This window comes from Furipterus horrens, unplaced genomic scaffold (assembly GCF_987537825.1).
Source record: "Furipterus horrens unplaced genomic scaffold, mFurHor1.1.pri manual_scaffold_6, whole genome shotgun sequence".
NCBI lineage: Eukaryota > Metazoa > Chordata > Mammalia > Chiroptera > Furipteridae > Furipterus > Furipterus horrens.
The window spans coordinates 82278082-82302422 of record NW_028327176.1 but is presented as its reverse complement, the minus strand read 5'-3'; the positions used below and the strand labels follow the sequence as shown (position 1 = coordinate 82302422).

The following is a 24341-nucleotide window of genomic DNA, read 5'->3' as shown; positions in this document are numbered from 1 at the left end:
TCTTAAAAGCAGCAACAGAAGAGAGTTACCTACAAAGGGGTGCCTAGAAGACTATCAGCTGATTTCTCAAAAGAAACTTTGCAGGCAAGAAGGGGTTGGCTAGAAGTATTTAAAGTGATGAAAAGCAAGGACCTAAAACCATTATTACTCTACCCAGCAAAGCTATCATTTAGAATGGAAGGGCAGATAAAGTGCTTCCCAGACAAGGTAAAGCTAAAGGAGCTCATCAACACCAAGCTATATGAAATGTTAAAGGGACTTAATTAAGAAAAAGAAGATCAAAACTATCAACATTAAAATGACAAGGAACAACTATCAACACCTGAATCTAAAAAATAAAAACAAAAACAAACTAAGCAAAAAACCAGAATAGGAACACAATTATAAGACCATTTGGAGGTTTATCAGCTGGGAGGGGATGTGGGGAGAAATGGGGAAATGATGCAGGGATTAAGAAGCATAATTGGTAGCTACAAAATAGACAGGGGAGATGCTAAGAATAGTATAGAAACGGGAGACACCAAAGAACTTACATGTACAACCCATGGATATGAACTAAGGGGGGGGGGGCAGGACTGCTGGAGGTACTAGGTGGAGGGGAGAAAAGGGAAAGGAAATTGGGACAACTGTAACAGCACAATCAATAAAATATACTTAAAAATATTAGGCATATCTATTATATTGACTTCTTTGTTAATTACTACTAGTTTTTTTAATGTCATATTTTATTGTAAGCATGAAGTCATTAACCCGTGGCATTTTTATAAACTCAGCTTTTCTAATTAACCATTATTATTATTTTATTTATGCTCTAATCAGTGCAACTTGGGACACTTCCTTCATTGGTGACTTTATCTTATTTTTTTTAGATGAGGTAGATTTTTTAAAAGATTTTATTTATTTATTTTTAGAGAGAAGGGAAGGGATAAAGAGAAGGAGAGAAACATCAATGTGTGGTTGCCTTTCGCATGCCTTGAAGCCTTAATCTTTTTAACACTACCTATCAGAAATCAGATTCTGGATTTCTTTTAGGAAACAAGTAGATCAAGGTCCAGCTTGATTTTTTTTTTTTTTCTTCCTGCTACAAACCATGGCATTAACTCAAAGGAGACTTGATTTCTTTTAGTTAAAAAAAAAAGTATTAGAGATTAAAATCTGGGTGACTAGGGTGAGAATGAGAGTTAGTATTAGGTAAAAATGCTGCTTCTGTTGCTACTATTGAGCCATTTTGTGGTGAGAGAGGTAAACACCTATTTCTTTAAGGTCATGAAATTATACTGATTTCTTCAATATAATATATTTTATATGGTATTTTACTGTACCTTTCTAATGTGATTTCATCAACCACTGAGACTCTCACCTAAATTGATGTTTCATATAAAGTCAGTTATAAACTGTCAATTTTAATTTCAAAACACTTCTTGTGCCTGTCCTCTCCTCTAAGTTCTCACTATTCACCCCCTAATCCAGGCCCCCATTTCACCTGGATCACAGCCTCCTCATTGACAACCCCTAAGCTCCAGTCCACACACACAATAAAAATAGTTAGAGCCCTGGCTAGTGTGGCTCAGTGAATTGAGCACCAGCCTGCGAACTGAAAGGTTGCTGGTTCGATTCCCTGTCAGGGAACATACCTAGGTTGTGGGCCAGGTCCCCAGTTGACGGTATGTGAGAGGCAACTGATCGATGTACCTCTCACATTTTGATGTTTCTCTCCCTCTCCTTCCACCTCCCTTCTCTTTCTCTAAAAGTAAGGAAATAAAAAAAAAAAAGTTAGAAAGCACACAAAGTTCATCCTAATGGTTTTGGTCTCTGGAGGCTGTCAGTGACTGACCTGACCACTGAGAAGGTTGAAGAGCCTGCAGGCTCATGATTTTCAGTACTTCAGACCAATTTTTATTATGTCTGTTCAGCTTTTACTTAAAGCAGTAGAGTTGACACCTGAAAGGGCCATATTATAGATTTTCACTGGAGGGGTCTATTTGCTTTGACAAGAAGTAGGATCTATTCACATTCTATCAGTCATCTGAAAACTTGAGGCAGCTGGCACCGATTTCTGACTTATTTAGGTGACACTTTTTATTTCCCCGATGGATGGTGCCCATGAGGCACCTCTAGGTGCTTATTTCCCCTCTAGGTGCTGGGAGCCTATTAGAAAGGGGAGGATCATATCTGCAGGTGGACCCATATGGAGTCAAGATCATATAAGTGATCCCAAAGGGCCATTATGATATGAAAGGCCTCAGGCAGGTTTCAGGTGCCTTATCCTGAGGAAGAGGAGAACAGGCAAGGTGAGGGGAGGAGGGCAGGAGAGGCAAGCAATGGAGAATGCCTTCAAAGTGCTGGGGAGAAATGATTTTCAACCTAGAACTCCATACAAATCAAAATATTAATAAATTGGGAAGTTGAATAAGACCTTCAGATATGCGAGGGCTCAAAAACTTTAGCTCTCATCCTGTCTTAAGAAGCCACTAAATGGCATGCTCCTGTGAAATAAGAGTTCAGGCCCTGGCCAGGTGGTTCAGTTAGTTGGTGCGTCCTCCCAATACATCAAGCTTGTACGTTCAATCCCGTTCAACACATTCAAGAATCAATCAATGAATGCATTAAAAAGTGGAACAAATGAATGTTTCTTTCTCTCAGATAAATAAAAAATTTTTTTAAGAAATAGAGTTCATCAAGAATAGGAAGTCATGTATTCATAGATCAAGTTGACAATCTTTGAATCCCTAGACTAGTGACATCCAGTTCCTAGGCCTCTGGGAAGCTCTGGAATGATCTCTTCTGGGCACCTCCTCAGAAGTCCCATCATCTTTCACATCATATCTAAGCTACTTATCCACACTGACTGTCTACTGCTTTCCCAGCTCTCCTGCCTTATATGCCCCTTCCTATGGCTTCTTCCAGAATAGGCAGAAAGCAATCCATTCCCATACCTACTCCTTACCCTGTCCTCATCTGGCTTCTCTCCACTGCTCCAATAGTGAAACTTGTTAAAATCACTTATAGTTTCCTCTGTTTTTGCCTTACTTGAACTCAGTAGTTATTTAGAGCCTGTTGACCATTCCAGCTTCCTTTGTACTTGACATTTTCAAAGACTTTTCCTAAGACTTGACTAATTTCCTAAGTCTCTGTGACCCTGCCCCCACAAACACCCCTCTTAAATGTAGTGACTCTACACTGTTTTCTTTCCAAGTCCTCTTGATTTTACCTCTTTATTTTTATAAATATCAGCCTGCCTCTTTCCATTCCCACTGCTACTGCCTTAGTTCAGACCCTCCTCATTTGTCTGTTATGTAAGTAGTTTCCTTCCACTCATCTTCTTGCTACCATCTTGCCCCTACACTCAAATCTATTCTTCAGTGTAACCAAATTAATTCTGAAACAAATCTGATTATGGTACTGCCCTCCTGAAAAACCTTTCAATGGTTCATTACCATACTCAAACTCTGGAATAAGGCCCACAGACTATCCGGTCTCTCAGCCTAGAGTCTGAGAAGTCACACTACTTCAGGCCTTCCGTGAGCTGCATGTTCTGCCACTTCCCTGCCCATTCATCTTCCGCCCTTCCTTCCAGACTCCACACAAGCCTTCCTGACCCAGCTGTGGATGAAAGAACCTTCAAACCTCTACAAAACTTTATTAAGAATTTATTTGAGCCAAGTTTGAAGACATGCCCTGAAGCAAGATCTCAATGAGAGAATGCTCTGAACAATGGCAGTTTTGCAGCTTATTTTATACATTTAGAATCAACAGAAAGCATAAGGAAGGCTATGTGACATCCACTGATTAAGGAAGCAGGAGAAAGCAAAGCAGGTAAATGTCTAGGATTGGACTAAAAAGCAATATAGAGAAACAAGTACTTCTTTTACATTGGTGAGGACAGGATAGTTAACATCTGACATCGGCAATAGAGATGGTATCTGGGCAAGACGAAAACAGCGAAGGGGCTTTCCATGTTGACATGGTCTGTTGCCAGTGAATGTGCTCCCAAGTGGTCTGGAAAAGAAAACTACTTTGACATTTCACAAGTGTGTTAACCTGTATGCATAAGAACGAGGGACAGGGCGGGCTCAGGACGCAATGACCTGCCCAAGTAGGAATTTAAAATCAGACTATGCTCCGTGGTTACTTTACCTGCCTGGGCTTACCAGCCCTGCCACCGGGCCACTGAGACAGTCGGGTCTACACACTCATACATCAAGCCGGACACAACCGCCGACAGCTCCACAGTCCAGGACAGCTCCACAGTCCAGGACAACTACCGTCACTTGTGAGTCCTCCTGCTTGCTGTCCGCAGCTGCAGGGCGGACCTGGCTGTCATCTTTAGGACCGCCATCCGGCACCCTGTCGCACAGATTCGGTAGACGTGGCCCCAATTGATGAGTGAATGGGAAAAACAAATGAGCGTCCTGTCTCCCAAACCCTGCTCCCAACCAAGTGGGAACCTAGATTTTGATTTTGACTGAAGACTCGGGCGAGAGGCGAGAAGGCGTGAGTCCCTTCGTCGGCTCATTCTCGAGGAAACTGGAACTCAGCTACAGAAAACTGAACGCGAAAAGGGTTCCATGCAGAATCGCCTTACCAAGCCCGGCCAAGCCGACTGGCTTTACCCTAGCAGCGTACTGCTGACGTCACAGCCCCGCCTCTCGTTCCACCCGCCTCCTGGCGACCCGGAAGTTGTAGTTGCAACCCTGCTTTCCCTCTCCCACAATACTTCGCGCTCTCTCTTTCCAACTTGGGCCCGGCATAGTGAGTATGGGGTTTGGGTTTCGGACTTCGGAATCTGGGTCCATCCTCGCCTGCTATTGAGTTGGCTTGGACAACGGGATCTCTCCTGAGCTGGACAGGGACTCCGCGTTCCAGGGAACGGGAATCCGCCTTGCGCTTAAGGGCTCTTGTAGCCTGGGAGAGTGAATGGCTTAGGGGTGCCGGGCGCAGAGCTGTCAGGGACGGGCGCACCGGAAGGGCAGATTCTTGTGCCGTGGGATGGCCGGTTTGACTGCCGGAACCTGGGGGTTCGGGCACCAGCCACGCTCTCTGCACACGGAAGCTTTGGAGGGAGGACTTGACCTGTTGTATGTCCCACCCTGTTCAGAGCCCCCTTGTCGCCTGAGTTTAGATGGCTCCCGCAAAGAAGGGTGGTGAGAAGAAGAAGGGCCGTTCTGCCATCAACGAGGTAGTGACCAGAGAGTACACCATCAACATCCACAAGCGCATCCATGGAGTGTGAGTACCCTCCCCTCGTCTAGCCATGCTGGTCGGAGCCTTCGGAATTAAGCACGTCTGGGTGTCACTTGAGTCTCCAGGATTGAAGGCGAGGTGGTCTAGAAATTAGCAGCTCTTTAAAAACTTATATCTGTATTCCATGGACTGCATTTTCGGTCTGTAGGGTTTAAAGTGTAATGATCGAGGGTTAATGACTGCAAACGTGAGATTGAATAATCAGGTTTCTGGGAGAGCCAATTGGGAAAACATGGTGAAAAAATCATTCCACTCAGTGCTTGTAATTGAATTAAATAGACCTGGGCATGCGAGAGGGTGAACGATGTGTGTGAGGGGGATAGCATACTTTTTTGTCTATCTAGACCCTATGAAAGTCAGTTAACTAAACAAGCCCTGTCCATTCCGGAGTGTGAACACTTGATTGGGACTATTTTAGTTCTCTAACCCATACAGGTATGTACTAATTAGTTGAGCTGTAATACCAGAAATGAAACTGCTAGAGAGAGGAAAAGAATTGTCCTGTTTTGTTTTTTTTTTCTTTTTTTTCTGGGTTTTGGTTTTTAGTTCTTAAGATTAGTAACTTCCCATTTTCTGCATATGGTACTTACTGCTGATAATGGAGACTAAATCTTGAATACTGATACTTGGACTGTTTTTAATAGCAAATGTTACAGGGGAAAAATAGTCCATTCAGGCACCAACCTGTGGAGCAGAATTTCTTGCACTTAACTGGGCAGTCTCTGAGACAATTAATTTTTCAAGAGATTCAAATATGCAGCATTGTCCACATTGGGCCTGGCTGGCTGATCTGCACTCCCAGCCAAGGGTTGCTCATGTGTGAGCCAAGAGGCATCAGTGTTCCTTTGTCTTACTTGGGGTCTCTGAGGCAGCTTCTGGGTCAAAAATCCACTGCATTTTTGGTGGATTAACGTTGCTTCCGAGTAACCACATTCCCTTCCCCTTGCCCCTTTGAACCAAAAAATCCTACCTTCCCAGTTTACTTATGGGAAGTTAGACAAGTATTTAGATATAAAATGGTAAATCGTGCCAAGTGAAAAAACCAGGTGAAAAGGGGTATTGTTTTAAAGGCCACACTAGTAAGTAATAGGACATTTGAAAAGTGTGGCGGTGGGCCATTGCAGGTGGGCAAGTTTTTCAGGCACTTAGTGTTTTGTTACAGAAACCCTAAGTGAAGACCTAGTTGGTACTAAACCCTTTGGTCATTTTCCAGTCCTGAAAGTGGATTGTGTATATTCTGTGTCCCAAATACGCTAGTTGTCAGGCATTACCACTGCCTGAAAAAAGCATTGTCCTGCCTCATTCAGGATTGGTTTAGATTTCTAATATGAAAATAGGACATAATAGGTATTTCATTTAATTTTGTATTCCTTTTATTCATTTATTTACTTATGTTTGAACCTAAGGGGTTTCAAGAAGCGTGCGCCTCGGGCACTCAAAGAGATCCGGAAGTTTGCTATGAAGGAGATGGGAACTCCAGATGTGCGCATTGACACCAGGCTCAACAAAGCTGTCTGGGCCAAAGGAATAAGGTGCCAGTTATCTGTTACAAGATGAACCTTTAAAATTACACGAGGTCACTGCACAGTCTATATGAGTTCAGTAATTAGCTAATGCGTGTAGAAGTATAAAAAAGTAGTGTGAACGTAACTCAAAGGGTGGGGTAGCATCTACAGAGAAGCCCTTTGGCACAGTATTTTTAATGAGACCCAAATGATGAAGGAGCCAGCAATGTGAGGGTCAGTTGGGAGTGGTGCACAAAAGAGAACAAATTTGATGTGATCTGGAAACAGGTTGGTGAAGGTAGAGTCAAATAAGTGACTTGAACAGTGAATGGGGATGGAGAGTTAGATGGGGCAGATCATAAGGGATCCTGTAGGTCCTGGCAAAGAGTTTGTATTATCTCTAAAAACCATTGGAGCACTGTTTCTCAGGATGCTTCACCTCCTCAGAACAGTAAAAAGAGTATGTAAAAGTCACTGTGATGTTCAGAGGAAACAACATTTAATAGTTTTTTGTGTTCAGTATATAGTCTGCAGTTATTTTAGTGTTTCTCCAAATTTAAATTTTAGACAAAGACCATAACCACAATTTCTGTGGCGGTGATAGAGGGAAAAGACCTATCTGGGTAGGCCACATTTTTTCATAGGTTGAATGTCAGTGGTGGCTGCCTACTGAGACAGCTATATTCCCTGGGACTACAGTGTTTTCTCAAGAGGCTGGTTGGGCAGATGAGAACAAAGGATGATGCATGTTACAGAAGTGGGTATAGGATGTGTGAATACACCTGGTGGCTATTGTCATGATAGGAAGAATTGACTACCAGCATGTTTATATTTGTTATTAGGAATGTCCCATACCGTATCCGGGTGCGGTTGTCCAGAAAACGTAATGAGGATGAAGATTCACCAAACAAGCTCTATACGTTGGTCACCTACGTACCTGTTACCACTTTCAAAAGTAAGTTTTACTCCATTCCACAAAGCTGTTTAGATTAGAAAAACAATGTGATGTGTGGGTATGGAAGGTGACTAGCTGTCTCTTCTTTTCCAGATCTACAAACAGTTAATGTGGATGAGAACTAACCGCTGATTGTCAAATAAAGTTATAAAACTGCCTTTGAGGTTTGGTTTTCTGTTTCTAGTGACAATGTAATGTAATGTGTTCGTATACTTTAAAGTAGTTCCCAATTATAGAACCATTTGGAAAGCTTTTCCTTAGTACTGTGCCTGTGTCCCTTCTCCCCAGCCCCTGGAGTTTCTGAATATTTGGACAGGTCCTAAACAAGTTTTTAAAGGTTAATTTTAAAGTGTAGGCTGCCTTTAGAATGATTGTTTCAGTAGTTGGGGCATTGGAGCATGTTAGTGCTTTGATGTGCATGTTTCATTAATTCTAAGATAAAGTTTTTCCAAGAACTGACGTAGAACTCAATTGACATTGTCACTTTTCATTTTGTCAAACTGAAATGATACAATTGGTAGCGTCTTAGAGTTAACGGACTATATTTATATTTGGTAGTATGTTTTTAAGCTTTTGCCTATACCTGTATTGAATATAATTGTTAATGAGTATTTAATTGTCTTCTAAAATAATTTGATGTAGTGACCGAATTATGTTTATATGTACAGTTACTAGTTTAGCTCACCCCAATGGCCTTGAGGTAGTTTTAGTCCAGGTTTACATGGAGCTTAGAGGTAAAATTTACAAAATCCAAAATCTGAATTCAGCCTGAAAGTTTTGCAGGGGTTATATAAATTAGTATTTACACCACTGTAAGGTCGTCATTTCTGAAGCCCTGTTGGTGATGGTAGTGCACAGCCAAGGTAGAGTTGAAAACTATTCACCAAGAACACAGGATTGGGGGATGTGGGATGGCATCTCCAGCTTATCTCTTCATTGACATAACCCAGACCTTAGACTCAGATAACTAGAAGGCATAAACAAGGACCAAGGTCAGTACAAAAATTTCTTATTAAAAAACCTGGGGGCCAACACTGAAAGTATGTACATAACATTTTTGTAAGGACAAGTGAATACAACCAAATATATTGAAATGGTCTCAATTACCAGCACTGAAACAAAATTTGTGCAAAAAAGCCAGATGCAGTTCAACAGACAGTGGCTCTTAGATCTTGAAAGTGAACTTGGTTCTGGCCCCCCCCCATTATCCAAGTGAAAAGTGAGAGCTTGGGCATTTGTGTCTGGGTTAGCATGAATCATTGGACTTTTGTGTTCTGAGAACAAAATCATCACAGCAGAAGTGCCTGTTTCAGCAATTCTCTTAAGAATAAATAGAAATGTTTTGAGGGTTGCATCAGTTACCCTGGCCACAGCTGGGGCTGTCAGGTTGCTTAGCTGGATACCCAGCTTATGGGATATACTCAGAATGAATGAGACTGAAGTCTGGATCTATGGGCTGACAACCCATGAAACTTGCTTAGTAGTCCTTGCTTTGTGATGGCAGACTCATCTCCTCAGCAAACCACTGTCTTGCTTGGATTCAGGCTGTGATTGGCTGCTCATTTCAAAAGTTTTCAGACTGTACTGATTGATCTTGGCATTTTCTAGTTTGGATTTAATGTCCAGTGGCTTTTCAAAAAAGTTTACTAATGACTGTTCAGTCAAAAGTGAAGCTAAAATATGCTCAAGGGAGACTGTCCAGTCCCCTTCTGCCTCTTCAGGAAATGCCTGGGCATCCTGGGGAGCTGTCCCAGAGTCAGTGTCGGCAAACACAGAGTCTTGCTCCGGAGAAGGAGCTGAAGCCTGCAGCTCCTCCCCGCTGTCCTGGGAGCAGCTTCCAGAGCTGCTACCTCGATGCCCCACTTCCCCAATCTGTAGCAGCAGAGTGGTCACTGTGGCAATGGCTTGATACAAATCATTTTCTTCTGGATCTTCCCGGAACATACTGTACAAAGTTTTACAGAACTGGATAAATTCTCTCTGGGGGGAAAAAAAAATAGTATGGTATATAGCAGCATAACCAGAATAGAAGTATAATGCTTAAAAAAAAAAAAAAAACAAAAACAAAACTATATGGTACTTTTTGAAGCAGAATATGAGAAAAGGTAGTCTCTGGCCTTTGACTCCAGAGAATTTCAGCATGCTTAGAAGTATGGTACTTGTCTATACAGCAACTGGGGTTGCCCAAAAAGTCCGTTTAGTTTTTTTCCGTAAAAAGACACATTTCTCATTTTCACCAGTAACTGCTGATTTTGGATATTTAGAGTATGTTGACTATTTCCCATGTGGTAGAACGTTGATTGTTCTCAATGTCTCGATTTGATTGTTACCAACTTCAGCTACTCTACCCAACCATGGAGCATTGATTAGCAAGAAATCCCAAGCACTAAATTTCACAAACCACTTTTGACATATTTGATCAGTTACAGCACCTTCTCCAAAGACTGCACAAATCTTTTTTCAGTTGCATTTTTGCCTTTCTTGAAATAATAAAGCATAATACACTAAAAATTTTGCATATTGCTTTCATCTTCAATATTAAAATGGCTACACAGAAATTCACCAATTTTGATAAGTTGTTTTTAATGCATTCTGATACAACAGTGTCACAATACAGTCTACCAAAATTGTTTTGAATGAAGTTAAAAACAACTAAGTGCTACTAGAGCCATCTTATTGGATAAAAACATCTTGACCATCCCAATATAAAGGTGTGTGTACATCCTTTAACCCAGCAAGTCAACTTTAAGCAAGCAATGCATCCAAAAGCTATGCAGAGGTTTCTTCACAGGGATGTTTAAGCTAAGGGTTATAATGGGAAAAAAGTTGGAAGCAGCTTAAATATGACTAAAATAATGGCTTGTTCAACTGGTGGGACTACCATGCAGCAACTAAAGAATGTAAAATGAGGACAGTGATGACTGATGTTTCTGAAATTACATACTCCTGCCCAGATTGAAACTGTGTAATGTGATGAGAAATGCTTTGTGTGAGATTTAGCTACGCAATTATTCTGGAATAAGGAAATGGTTGAGAACTACTAATTTAGTAAATATTTAATGATTTGGGAGAAACATGTCTGTTAGGTAATGCTTTTCAAGCAACTGAAGAGTATACTTATTTTAAGGGAAGAAAGCTATATCCACAGTACACCAACTGCTATCTAGGGAATAAATCTTCACAACCTAAGTAAGAAGCAGCCTTCTGTTTTGAAGAGCTCTGAATATCTGAGTGAATCACATTTTTAAATTTCCCATTTAATTATCACAACATTTAGCTCCCAAAAGTTACAAAATCCTTTGATAATGGCTTTGGAGGTAAAAGAGCCCCAGCTGAATTATCAAACTTACTTCTAAACAAATCATTTGGCAAGACTGTTAATTCTTTACATAGAATAAAGTCCATACCTGGGTCATTTGGGGCAATTCAGTCTCAGTTTTATCTTTTTCTTTGGCTAAATCCTTAATCATCTGCTTTAGCTGTTTCTGGTAATCAGTTGCATCACCTGAGACAAAGAAAACGTATTTTAAGTCTAAATACAATAAAAGTAAAAGTATATAGAAGGGCATAATGAGAGATGGAGGAATTCCAAATTGAGCCCAAATGACATGGGAGGGACAGTGTTCTACAAGTAATTACGAATGGAGTATGGCAGCTAGGTGATGTCTCTTGCTACAAGAGGACCCCTGAAACGTTAAGCAAAAGGAATAAACGTGGTAGGGTTGGGGGCAGTCACCAGTACACTGCAACTCAACGTTTCTGGCCTTTGAAAGCAGTGGGTTCAGTGTTCATTCTCAGGAGGGAGGGTGTAGGTGAGTCTAAGAAGAGCCCCAAAGTCTTGCTCCTGGAAACGGGAGTGGTGTGCCTTACTGAAGGTAACAATGAAGAGAGGTACATGCCGTTTGATTTCCCAAAAACCAGGGGCCGTGAAGTTGACAACAGAGGATTCTTTAATGGTGACTGGCTGTCTCGATCATTTTCAGTGAGTGCTTAAAAAAAAAAAAAAAAAGTTGAACAAATTATGTTATCTTGACCAAAACCAAAGATTTTTAGGTAAGAAAACTAAAGGCTAAATAAGCCAGCAGCCCCCAACCTGTGGGAAGCAGCCTTTGCGGGGTCTATGAACCCAGGTATAAACAAACCACTGTCTGGATACACAGAGTAAAGAAAATACCTTACATACCAAAGTCCCTTTTCTGGATGTATGTAGATACTGCTGTAATTATACACCAACTAACAAGACCTGGCCTAGAAGAATGTATGTAGTAAAATTTGTTTATATGTATGTATACACAACACACAAATTTTACAAATAAACACCAGATCTTTGGATGGGATAATAGGTAATTGTTCTAAATTTTTCATGTTATTTTTCTATAATAGGCACATTGTATTATATTACATACTTTATAACAAAAATTGTGAAAAGCTTTACTTAATTCAAAGCATTTTACGAGTTTTGAAATGCACAAAAATGCAATTATATCAGAACCAAAATACACTACTGCTGGAAATATAAAATGTTACAGTCATTTTGGCAAATACCCTGGCAGTTCCCAAAACATGAAACATAAATTACTATTCATCCCAGAAACTCCATTAGGTATATACCAAAAGGAGATGAAAACGTGTCAACTCAAAAACTTAAACACAAATGTGTGGAGCAGCGCTGTTGCTAAGAGCCAAGAAGCTGGAAACAAGTCCAACTGTTCATCAGTGGGGGAACAGATAAATGATGGCATGCCCACCAATTGGAGTATCAAATTCAGCCATGAAAAAGAATGCTGCACTGATACATGCTATAGCATGGATGAACCTTGGAAACATAAGTAAAAGCAGCCAGACAAAAAAAGAGCACACATACTGCATGATTCCCTTTATACAAAGTATCCAGACAAGGCAAATTTATAGGGGGAAATGGGTAGGTGGGGAACAATGCTAAAAGATATGGGCTTTTGGGGGTGATGAAACTGTTCTAAAATTGTGATGACAGCTGCATAACTGCATATATTAGAAGTTATTGGATTGTACACTTTAAATGAGTATTTGTGTAGTATGTGAATTGTAGGATCAATAAAACTTAGAAAAATAGCCCTGACTGCTGTGGGTCAATGGGTTGGGTGTCATCCTGCAAACCAAAAACGGTTGCTAGTTTGATTCCAGGTCAGGGCACATGCCTGGGTTGCAGGCCAGGTTCCTGGTTGGGGGCGTACAAGAGACAACTAATAGATGTTTCCCTCTTTCTCCCTCCCTCCCCCCTCTCTAAAAATAAAACAAAACTCATTATAAGGGGGATTATGGACAAAGGATCCTCATTTTAAAAAGGTTGAAGCTTACTAGTAAGCCATTCACCAAGAATAAATCAAAGGCAAAATTCAGTTGTGACTGACCAAATACCCAGAAGATGGCACCAAAGCCTTGGTAAGCTACCCTCTTACCTTGGAAGGTTAGGTTTCAGGTTTTTTTCCTGATGTTTGTTTTCTATAACAAAGATATTGAGTCATTCTTTTTCCCAACTCTGCCCAAAACAAATTCTACACAGTGGCAGGTGTGAGAAGCCACTCAGAAACTAAGAGGAAAATTACAAACACTGAATGGTGGTTGGGGCAGTCATGATGGAAGTGGATTTCCTAGAAAAGACCCACTGAGATGTCAACAGGACCCTGGGTCTCTGTTCTCAAAGAGCTTGGTGTATCAAACAGAAGAAACAACGCACACAAGTCACTAACAGAAGAACCAATACACACAAGTCATGGGAGCATAAAACTGAACAAGTAATTCAAGCAGTGGTTGAGTGTCCAGAAAAGAGGTAGATAAAGTATCAATAGTGACAAGGAACTGGAAAGGCCAACCAACCACAAAGCAGTGCTTCCCAGCCTCTTCCCAGTCCTGGCACACAGAAAACACCACGACTGGGGCTGGATACCAGGGGACACTGGAGAGGTCTTGGAGCTCACTGAAGAAAACTCATCTATCTATGATCAGAAACAGGATACAATATATTTGGAAAAATAGTAAACACTAAGTTTACATACAGTCTTCAAATGTACTTTTAGCCTTTCTGAATGAGCTATTTGAAATAACTTTTATAAATGTAACCTTATTTTCTTATATATATGTATCTCATAATTCAAGACTGTAAGTTAAGAAACATTTCTATTAAAGTTTTCAGTGTGTCTCACTTAAAGGACAACACAAATTAAAATCTGATGAATGACTTACATTTGGTTATCTGAAACCCCTTATCTATTACAAATACTGCTTTCAGCACAGTTTAGCCTTTGGATACAATTGAGATACTACAATCATCAAAATAATACCATTCTCCATCATATTTTCTTCTTTCAAAAGCAATACAGTGTCCTCCTACCGCTCCACAGTGGTTAGAAAAAGCAATTAAATTATGGGGCTTGCATTTGGATTAGGAATTCCAGTATATCTGAGTCATTAATATGAAAATCAACTAAAGTATCAAACTTGTGTCTCAGATATCTACTGTAAAAAATCTTAAGATATAGTAAGTACTGGATGCTGGGATCATACATCCAATTTCTTAGTGGTTTCCTGACAATTTGCAAAATACCAGGAATCTTCAGCACCTCACTTTCCTCTTTTAAAAAATTCAATGCAATCTTTAATTTCACAAAAGGTTTGTATTCCCACACTTTTCATATTTTAAAAATCTCCAAGTGGAATTTTCAAGTCTAGGTCCTAATACAAAGAATGGATCTCTCATCTAGCTTAAGCTGCCCATCACCAAATTAGTGTGCCTGGTATCACTTCTGACCTGGTTTGTATCAATACAGCCTAAGTTGTTAGACTGGAATGGGAACTGTCTTTTTTGTTTTCTGTGAGAAGTTGTCCTTGGCAAGTTTCCTCAGTACGGCATCTGTTTTCAAAATTGTTATTTCCTTCAACTGAATCTTCACACTAACTGCATTCTCTAAAGAAAGTTCTTGATCCTGGATGGAGTCATCATTTAGCTTATCTGTTTCCACTTCACTTGTGAGCCTTCTTCATGTAATGCCACTGGGGTCATTCCCAATAATTGGTTCTTAGAGGAGTGTAGTGATTCTTTAGTTTTCTTGGTTTCCAGTAGATACTTTGACATATTGACACACTCCCAAAAGTGGGAGATTATAGTTTATCTTCATTATTGTTTCTCAGTATAACCGTAAGAAAAGGCCAACCAAAAAGAACCAATATCGTGGGTATAGCCAGAGTGCCAAACTCTCCTCTTAGGTAAACATTAGTCATCACATGCTCCATATGTTTGGTCCTGTTGATGTTAATTTCAGACACACAATATCCCATTCCCCAATACTGCTAAGGTTTTCATCCAGAGTGAACATTCTATGAAATCTATGACTGTATATATCAGTACAATAGTCCCTCTCTATATCACAGTTCACTTATCGCGGCCTCACTGTATTGTGAGATTTAAAAATATATATTTATTGCGGATTTTTTGCTATATCACAGGATTTTGCGGTACTGTATATGTATGTTGTTAAAGTTACGTAGGTTTAAGAGTGTAGAATAAATGTAAGGTTCCTACTTCGCAGGGGGGTCTAGAACGTAATACTTGTAATAAGTGAGGGAATACTGTACCTACCATCCTGTCTACACGTCTTGACAAAGCAATGTCAAGCAAAGATCTTGTGTATTTCCAATTGTACTGCATAGGTTTAGAAAATGAACCCATTCTAAGTAAATGAACTTATACTTCCAAAGTACATTCTTTTCTTGTGGGCAATGGAACATAATAGATTTCGTCAAATAACAAAATGGATTGAATGGTACTGAAATCTTAGCATGCTCAGGATTTTTTAATATTAATTTTCATACTAATAATATTGAAATGGCTACATATGATTCCTGATTAGGATTTTGAAATAATGACCTCTTCAAAACAGACTGTCACTATCACAAGAAGGTGGAAGCAAATGGCATTCTTCTCTACTTGAATTTGAATGGTTTAAATATTTTTGACTTCACGTATGTGGTCATTCTGCACATCAAACAGCTTCTCCCTTATTGACAAATGTAATGTTGAAAAATTTTCGGCTACTATAACCAGATTTTGAATTTAATCAACATTTTTTCCATATCGAGTATTTCAAAATAAACCCTTTCTTCATTCAAACACAAATATTGTTATATTAGCCTATAATTATTTTTCAGGATTCAAATGCAGTGATACCTCAGCTAATGAAGATTATTTGTTCCAGAATCACATTCGTTAGCTGAAATCTTTGTTAGCCAAAATGTGATTTCCCATCGGTTTCTATAGAAAATCATTTAATTGGTTCTGGATGCTGCCCACTATTTAAAGATAAGTTTTATAAAATAGTAAAAAGCACACTGTAAAAGGGCAAAAACTCACCAAAGGTTGAGATGAACAGCTACCCAAATGGGTGAAGAAGGGAAAGTAGAATGAAAAACTGATGATCTTTACACTATTACAGTACATTGACATCAAATCCGAAGCAGCTTACATTATCAGGTATCTCACTTTTCACTGTCCCAAACGTAAACAACTCAGTCGGGTTGGGTCTCACCTACCTATGTGATGTGATCAACTCATTTCTTTGTCACACACATACAGACAGAAATGATAAGTTCCTCGAATGGCCCAACCGTTCATGTTTGCTGCTTTATGTTAGCACGTGCATCCACTAAAACATTTGTTAGCTGAGTCCGAAGACAGTGAAAAAATCTTCATTAGCTGAAAAATTCGTTGGCAGAGTCACTCGTTAGCTGAGGTATCACTGTAATAACACTATCACTAATGAAGCATTCATGAACTCATTATTTTTAAGTTGAATTTTTTCTTTGAATCCATACTTTATCAGTACATGTTAATATGTTTTCACATATTCTTTCAGTTTTTAATTGTTTATTCAGGTTTTCAACATTTTAAGTCTGTTTTAAATAACTATGTTTAACCAAATTACAAATTGGAATTACTCATAAGATTCTTACTTTTAACTCAACTTTTTGACTGACCTCTTTCTCTGGACAGCAAATATATGTAAAACCTCAGAAATAAATTTCTGCTTCTTCGCATAAAGCTGAACACAAAGATGAGTCACTCAAATTTTATTAGATTCAATATTTGAAGATGCATTTGATATGGATCTAGACCAGCAGGGAAACCTTTTGGAGAACTAGTCTGGCAGGAGGAACTTTTTATGTAAGCTCTGCTCTTAGTATACCATCGTACAGAAAGCATCCAATACCTCACAACTTTGTGTTTGTTTACCACTGCCAACATATTCTCAGTAGCTTGTTTTGATGCTTCTTGATGATGAAAGTAATATTATTCCAGGAAACTGTCTTCTGGAAGTCCAATTATTGTAATTAAGCAAAATGACCAATACCTGTACATTTATCAATCTGCTATGAAAACTCCTGATTTAATGATCTTTAGGAATACTGTACTGTTCATTCCTATGTCAGCTGATATGGTATTAAATCATTTGGAGTCTTTCTTTTCTATTTCCTTTGCTAAAATGTTTTGCAGTTACCACAGAGCCAATCAAGTGAGAGCTTCCAGAACTGTGAGCCCTGGCACAGGACTAGCTTTTCCTTCCTTCCTGTGTTGCATCACATAACTTGCTCATAAAAGCCCTTTGCCTCCTCTAGGACCCACCCTGAGTTTCAAGCACTTGCACAGAGGCCAGGTGCTGATGTGCCTTGTTTGGTACCCTGCTTCCTATCAGGCAAATAAAACATTCTTCTTTGGGCACACAAGTTCAAACTTGTAATCCTCAGCATACTTCCTAATTAGTGAGTTACACTTTTTTCCAAATAGCGTGTCTGTCCCACCTTTAATCATAAAGGTGTGGCTGGTGTGGCTCAGTGGATTGAGCGCTGGCCTGTGAATCAAAAGTTCAATGGTTCGATTCCCAGTCAGAGCACATGCCTGGGTTGTGGGCCAGGTCCCCGGTTGGGGTCTTGAAAGAGTCAACCAACCTATCAATGTTTCTCTCCCTCTCTGTCTCCCTCCCTTCCCCTCTCTCTAAAAATAAAGAAACAAAATATATATATTTTTAAAAAGTTGTTCATTATTGGTGGAAAGTACATATTTGTTCAAATTAAATCTATTCAAATGAAAATACTTAAATGTATTGTGGATCTTCATGGCCTTGAAAAATTGATGTGTTTAAATACAGGTTTTAGGATCTGCATTTAAGACTTTAAAAAAACTGCATAAAAATTCAAATGTTAAATATAGGTAAGCTAAATAATATATCAAGTCTTAACTTCCATTTAACAATGTAAATTTAGTCATACAATATAAATACTATAATCATATATGTTCAGAAAGTTTTTGAAAAATTGATTTCTGAAGCCATAAATGTCTACAAATGCCTTTAATGAATTAATATAATTCCAATAATTTTTAGAAATAAACTTGTAATTTGGAACCAAATAATTCATATGAAGTTATATCAAGAATCAAATATCAATTTTAAATAATATCAGAAACCAGTAATAAATTTAAAGATATAGCAAGAATGAGAACTATCTACGATCTTTATAACTTTTCTGTAAATCTAAAATTATTCCAAAATAGTTATTTAAAACTCAAGATAAAATAATTGAATAAAATAAAATCAATCATATTCTATTTTGCAATACTAGATAATGATTATGAAAAGAATAATGACAATAAAGGAATAATTATGCATGTGTTCTATGTTAGTAGGAAAAACTTGTGAAAAATAAGGGCAAATTACAATATATTACCACTGATGCTAAGTAATTTGCACTAAAGTAATCATGAGTGCTTGGAATGGTGAAGGAGCAGTTGTATGTGGCTGCTACAGAAGGCTCCCTGGAGATAACGTGCATAACGTATTATACACCAATTCAATAATGGCTGATTCGGGAAGTGTACCCAGAAAACCCACCAATAATATTCATGTGCATCTTCAACTTTTGTACAGGTGTTCATTGTAAAAGCCACCAGACTCTCCTGGCCCTGGAAACCTAAAAGCCCTAACAGCCTCCCCAGGCACCCTCAGTGGGAAGTTCTGTCAGAGGCTCCCCATTCAACACCAGAAACATGGCATTGAGGTCCAGATACCCTCTGGAATTCCTAATCCACCTCTATCAATTTCCAAGGTCCACTGGTTTCAAAACTGCTTCCTTTGTTCTTGGTTACCACTGCTTAAATTTGAAGGAGCAAGGTCTTATATGTTGGAAAAATGGTCCTTCAAAAATAGTAGAGTAAAACAGCCATCTGTTAAGGCCACCAGAGTCTGGTTTCCCATACATTCTACAGGCCAATGGTTCATAAGGTATGGTCCTCAGACCTTGTGAGAGAGAAACTGGGGTGGGCCCAGAAGCCTGTGTATTAACAAGTCCTCCAGATGATTATGCTACACACTCAAGTTTGGAAAGCACTGCCCATAGGCCATACAATACAGTACTTAAAATATGTCATCAGGGACCCTAAACCAGGAACATCTCATGCTTCAAGTCTGAAATATAAAAAGAACTTCAGTGTTGTATACAAAACAGTGAAGGCAGAACAAAGCCTAATATTTCTACTCATTTCTTACCTGGAGGAATATGAAGCCTATATAACAATTTAATTTTCTCATTCATTTCTCCATTATACATAATATCTGCCAAAAAAAAAGAGAGAGAGAGATATTGAATATATGCAAATAGTTGAAGTACACCTGTCATGAGAAAAATGCACTATGGAGAGAAAAACCTCAACATTTGTTGTCCCAACACTTCCTCTTCTCCTACCCCAGACACAAATACTGTTTGCAATGAAAATGTGAAAAAAAGGTGGTGACTGGTGACTGGTGAGTTACAGGATAACCTCATGAATATTGTCTGGCCTCTTATCTTTTGAAAGATTTTAATTTTATGTGTAAGTATTAGAAACGTGACTTCTAACAAGCCACCACCATATGCTGGAAGCCAAGGAGAGCAAGGTCAACGACCTTGTGTATTGAAAACCTGAGTCCCTTTCACCTTAAGGAATCATAAAACCAGTCATGAGAGGAGCCCACAGAGTGATTTTTTTTCCAATTCTCACCCAAGGATGGAGAGTGATTTTTAAAATCACAGTCCCGTGAAACCAACCACAAATACACGTCATCATTCGGATCTGCCTGCTACACAATCCGCCTTGTATTATGTTCACAGATTCACATCCCAAATCAACTCACTGCAATAAATAGCCATACCAAGACAGCTCACAAATGCTCTGAATTCAATAAGATGGTCCATGTTGTCATCCAGAAGCCTGAAAGTCCTTTCAGCAAGGATCTCCGTGTGGGTTCCACAGGTCCACGGTGAGACAAGCTGAAACAGGTGTGTGAACTGCTGGGTGTCTATGCGGTACTGCTCTGCGTAGGGCCTGCTGGGGTCATGGCGAGAGGCCATGGGCCTGAGCTGCTCCCAGTAACAGCTCATCATATATTCTCTCTGAAAACAAGAGGAAGAGAGGGATATATGGGAGATAGCAGCACACTTGAAAGCCAAGACTAACATGACCTCTCGTGGCTTACTTTGCCTTCTAAAATTATTATGCATTGAGTAAGCAACATTATAACACACACACACACACACAAATTTTATTACAATCTCACCACTCCAAACATGTAAAAGTTTTTCCTTGTTACCACATGAATATGTAATTTTGACATGTTTTTTATTAAGGTTTTCTTCATTGTAGCAAATATATATAACAAAATTTATCATTCTAACCATTTTGAGGTATACCGTTCAGCTGCCATAGTTTCAATTATACGACATAAATTTTTAACCTGATATTTTCTCATAAAGTCATATTTGAAAATCAAAAAGTACTAGTGAAAGCTACAGGATACAAAAGAAACTAGCAACACTGGTTACCTGTCAGGAGGAAAAATGGGGGGTAGGGACTCAAATGTGGAAGCAAGTCTTTTTACAGCATACCTTTTTATATGTTCTGAATTTTGAACCACATGAATATATTAACAATTCAAAAAATTAAAAGGAAAAAACAAAGGCAATTTGAAAAAGTCTTGGGAATAGACTGAAAACTAAAGCAATCAAAACTAGACCTGTCACTGAGGATCAGTTGAGCCTCTTTAGAATACACCCTTTACACCAATACTAAGCACCTCTTAGAATATCTCAACTCACTGAAATGGGTCCCAACAAATGGAATTCTTCACAATTTCAGTGCCCTCCATTGATGCTGTAATACACAAGTGCAAATACCATTCTGGATAGAAATTAAAATGCCACTTATGATTTTACTGTCATATTTATTAGAGCCATGTTGTTTAAATAGTGTTTTCAGAACTGTGAGAAGTACCACATAGGTCTAATAAATTTCTGTTCCTGAAAACCAAAGACACACTATGAATGTGCATCCTGTGATGCTAAAGGTCCACAGAATCCTGCCCAGAAGAAAACAGTTATATAGGCCAAGGACTAATCCAACCAGTTTATGTAGGATCCTACTAAATAAATAAATAAATAAATGCAAAGAATATGAACAGCTGATAGAAAAAAGTACATAATTAGCCAATAAATATCTGATATGGTACTCAACCTCATTAATGAGTAAAATTTAAATTAAAAGAAAATATAATCTTCTACAAGACTAGAAAAAGTTTTAAAGATCCATACTATTAAATGTTGGGTGGGTGTGAAGTGCACTCTTAAACATCATCAATGAAAGTGAAATTTGAAAAATCAAAAACGCTTGAACAGTATTGACTAAAACCTGACTTGTGCATCCTATGAAAACAGCAGCACTGACATCCTGAGAGGGCAGAGGGATGTCCATTCAGCACAGCACTATTTATACAGCAGCAAAAACTGATAACAAAATAAATGCCTGTGAATAGGTAAATGTTAAATAAATTATGGTTCTGCCCAACAACAAAATTATACAGTCATTAAAAAAGAATAAGAGAAGAGCTGTAGATAGTGATCTAGAAAAAATTGCAGGCCATTATGTGTAGCACAATCTTGCTTTTGTGTGGAAAAAAAGTGTAAGTGTGTGTGTCTCCAGAGAGAAAAATCAGAAGAGAGACATGCCATTTGTGAACAGTAATTACCTGCACAAGATAGGATTATAGGTGCAGATAGGATAAGATCCTTTCATTTTTGCTTAAAAGTTATTTCTTTTTTTAATGGTAAGTGTAAGTATAATTTTATCTCCTTTGTTTTGCATTTATAATCAAATTTTGAAAATAGAAGTCTTAATTAGAATATGATGGCAAGCAAAATGATATTAAAAAGAGAAAATGCTCTCAAAGGCCTAATAATCCACCAGCAGTGAATTAATACAGGTTGATGGAATCCATAGGGCTCAGTTCAGGGCCCAGTGTTTCCAGGAATAGTTTATGATCCGGACTATATGTTATACTGTTAACATCTTACTTGGAGAGATGAGATTAATGAAACTGTTCTCAATTTTGAGAGAATGGGAGATGGATGTCACAAATCTGAATTTATGTAATTTAAAAGGTTGCTTTACAATATGGATGGACCTAGAGGGAATTATGCTCAGTGAAATAAGTCAGAGAAAGATAAATACCCTTTGATCACACTTATATGTAGAATCTAAAAAACAAAACAACAACAAAAAAACCCACAAATTTGTAGAAAAAGAGGTCACATTTGTGGTTACTGGGGGCGGGGGAGAGGGGTGGGAGAATTGTATAAAGGTGGTGAAACAGTACAAACTGTCAGTTATAAGATGAGTGAATACTGAGGATGTGATGTATGATGTGATGACTGTATTAATACTGCCACAGGGTATATTTGAAAGTTGCTAAGAGAATAGATCCTAAAAGTTCTCATCACAAGGAAAACATTTTTTCTTTTTTCTTTCTGTATCTGTAAGGGAAGATGAATGTTAACTAAACTTACTGTAGTAATCATTTCACAATATAATGTAAGTCAAGTCATTATGCTATACACCTTAAACTTATACACTGCTATATGTCAATTAATTACATCTCCATAAAATAAAAGGAAACAAAAGAATAGCATTAAAGGATAAAAATGATTGCTTTAAATTAACAATAAAAATAGATTAAGTACCAATCACATTATCCATCTTTAACAGGAAAGAAGATGTAAAGATGATGATCAAGAAGTGATTATTTCTTGTTAACATAGAAAAGGGTCACATCTGTACATTCTAGGCTTAGGGAAGGATGCAGTAAAAGGAATGGACTCCTTATTAAGATCCTATCACATACTTACAAAACAAAGTAAGCGTATGTCTTTGTGGCCCTTTCCGTAGACAAAATGAAATTCTGATTCAAAAGGCAAGAGGTAAATGCAAAATCCAACTAGAGAACATTATACCCAACAGTACTTAGGCATTAAAATACAAGAAGTCCAACTATGAAAGCCAAGGAAATTCAGAGAAGGGCAGGAGGATGGGGAGAAAGGAAAGTCTGAGAGGGCTTGTCATGGGGGGCATAATGCTGACTTGAGTCTGGAAGGAAAATGCTGGGTGAGGGTGCCTAAAGGAGGCACCTGGGTTGTACACTAGAGATAGACACCATGATGATGACATTATTTTCCTGAAATTTCCTTTGGAGATATATTTTGAAAATTATCTTGTATTTATAGTTTTTAAGGTTATATTTGTAGTTAGGCCTACAAAAATGAAAGACTTATAAGGCTAACTACCAATATGAAAGTAAGTTTCAGTAAATACCAACCATATCATTCAAAAGAAAGATAGAAATGGGTAACAAGAAATAGTTAGCTCTATCTTATTTAAAAACTCTTTATATTAAAGATGAATGACATGGTTAGTACATAATTTTTTATTGTTAATTTAAAGTGATCTTTTAAATTACATAAATTCAGATTTGTGATGTGTCTTATTCTCTCAAATTGAGAATAGTTAACCCCAAATAAATGAAAGACTTGATATGTTAAACAACAAACATTTACCAGCTTTTATGTTTCTAGTATTCCCTATTTTTCCTTCTGGAAAATCAGAAGGCTTGGGACACCAAGTAACTTTTCACTTTGAATTGTCTCTTCATTCAACAGAGGAAACTATAAAACTTGAAAGAGGTGATGTCTACAGGAGACAAGGGTGTGAGGAGTCCTGCTTATTATGAATGAGCAGTACTGGGAATCTAAACACTAACAATCCGTCTCAGTGACATGACTGGTGCACCAGGGTTCAGACGATCACTAAGACTGCTTAGAAGTCCCTGAAGTGCTGCTTATCACTATTTCAATTATTATGGAAATCTGGGTTCAGATGTAACAGTGGAGTTCCCACCAAAGAAGAGCTCTGGAGGCCAGACTCCAAAGCTGGACTTGCTTTCTACCATGGCCGTCTCCCTTCACTGCCAGGATGTCAGCAGCGGATCAATGTGTCTGCCTCTCTTCCCCATTTTTATTTACTATTTCAAGCAAGAAAATTTCTAGCAAGGAACTTGAAAATGTTCTTTGCAGCACGAGTTAAGAAGCAAGCCCAGGGAATCTACCTAAATACTCAAATAATAAGCCAGTCAGTGAAAGACAGATACCATATGATCTCACTTAATAAGAGGAATCTAATGAACAAAATAAACTAATGAGCAAAATAAAACCAGAATCATGGAATAGACTGACAGCTGTTAAGAGGGGCA

The 24341-nt window shown here is 38.5% G+C and overlaps 2 protein-coding genes, 1 long non-coding RNA gene and 1 pseudogene across 7 annotated transcripts in view; 1 reads left to right on the top strand and 3 right to left on the bottom strand.

The window, feature by feature from the left end:
* Positions 1-3634: 3634 nt before the first annotated feature.
* Positions 3635-4239, bottom strand: LOC150006628 (uncharacterized). The gene is made up of 2 exons (XR_016511960.1): positions 4138-4239; positions 3635-3999 (listed from the first exon to the last, which is right to left on the bottom strand). It is a non-coding gene; the product is annotated as an uncharacterized LOC150006628 (long non-coding RNA).
* A 430-nt stretch (positions 4240-4669) lies between these two features.
* RPL31 (ribosomal protein L31) lies at positions 4670-7867 on the top strand. 2 transcript variants are annotated; one of them, XM_090281937.1, is made up of 5 exons: positions 4670-4752; positions 5123-5229; positions 6651-6776; positions 7592-7704; positions 7798-7867. In XM_090281937.1, the coding sequence occupies exons 2-5, from the start codon at positions 5123-5125 to the stop codon at positions 7827-7829; spliced, it is 378 nt and encodes a 125-aa protein (XP_090138063.1). In that variant the 5' UTR covers positions 4670-4752; the 3' UTR covers positions 7830-7867. The 2 variants fall into 2 exon arrangements, with proteins under 2 accessions (XP_090138063.1, XP_090138062.1); XM_090281936.1 differs by having other exon boundaries at positions 4675-4752; positions 5099-5229.
* An 829-nt stretch (positions 7868-8696) lies between these two features.
* Positions 8697-24341, bottom strand: part of TBC1D8 (TBC1 domain family member 8) — a 150633-nt gene continuing 134988 nt past the window's right edge. For 3 of the 4 annotated variants that reach the window (XM_090281932.1, XM_090281933.1, XM_090281934.1), the window contains 5 exons: positions 19920-20160; positions 19278-19343; positions 11460-11693; positions 11112-11209; positions 8697-9684 (listed from right to left, as the gene is read on the bottom strand). In XM_090281932.1, coding sequence (XP_090138058.1) covers positions 9211-9684; positions 11112-11209; positions 11460-11693; positions 19278-19343; positions 19920-20160 — 1113 coding nt within the window. In that variant the 3' untranslated portion in view covers positions 8697-9210. Of the gene's footprint in view, positions 9685-11111; positions 11210-11459; positions 11694-19277; positions 19344-19919; positions 20161-24341 lie in introns of those variants that run through there. The other variant, XM_090281935.1, reaches the window with a different exon arrangement.
* LOC150006626 (ubiquitin carboxyl-terminal hydrolase 15 pseudogene) lies at positions 13925-16351 on the bottom strand (annotated as a pseudogene).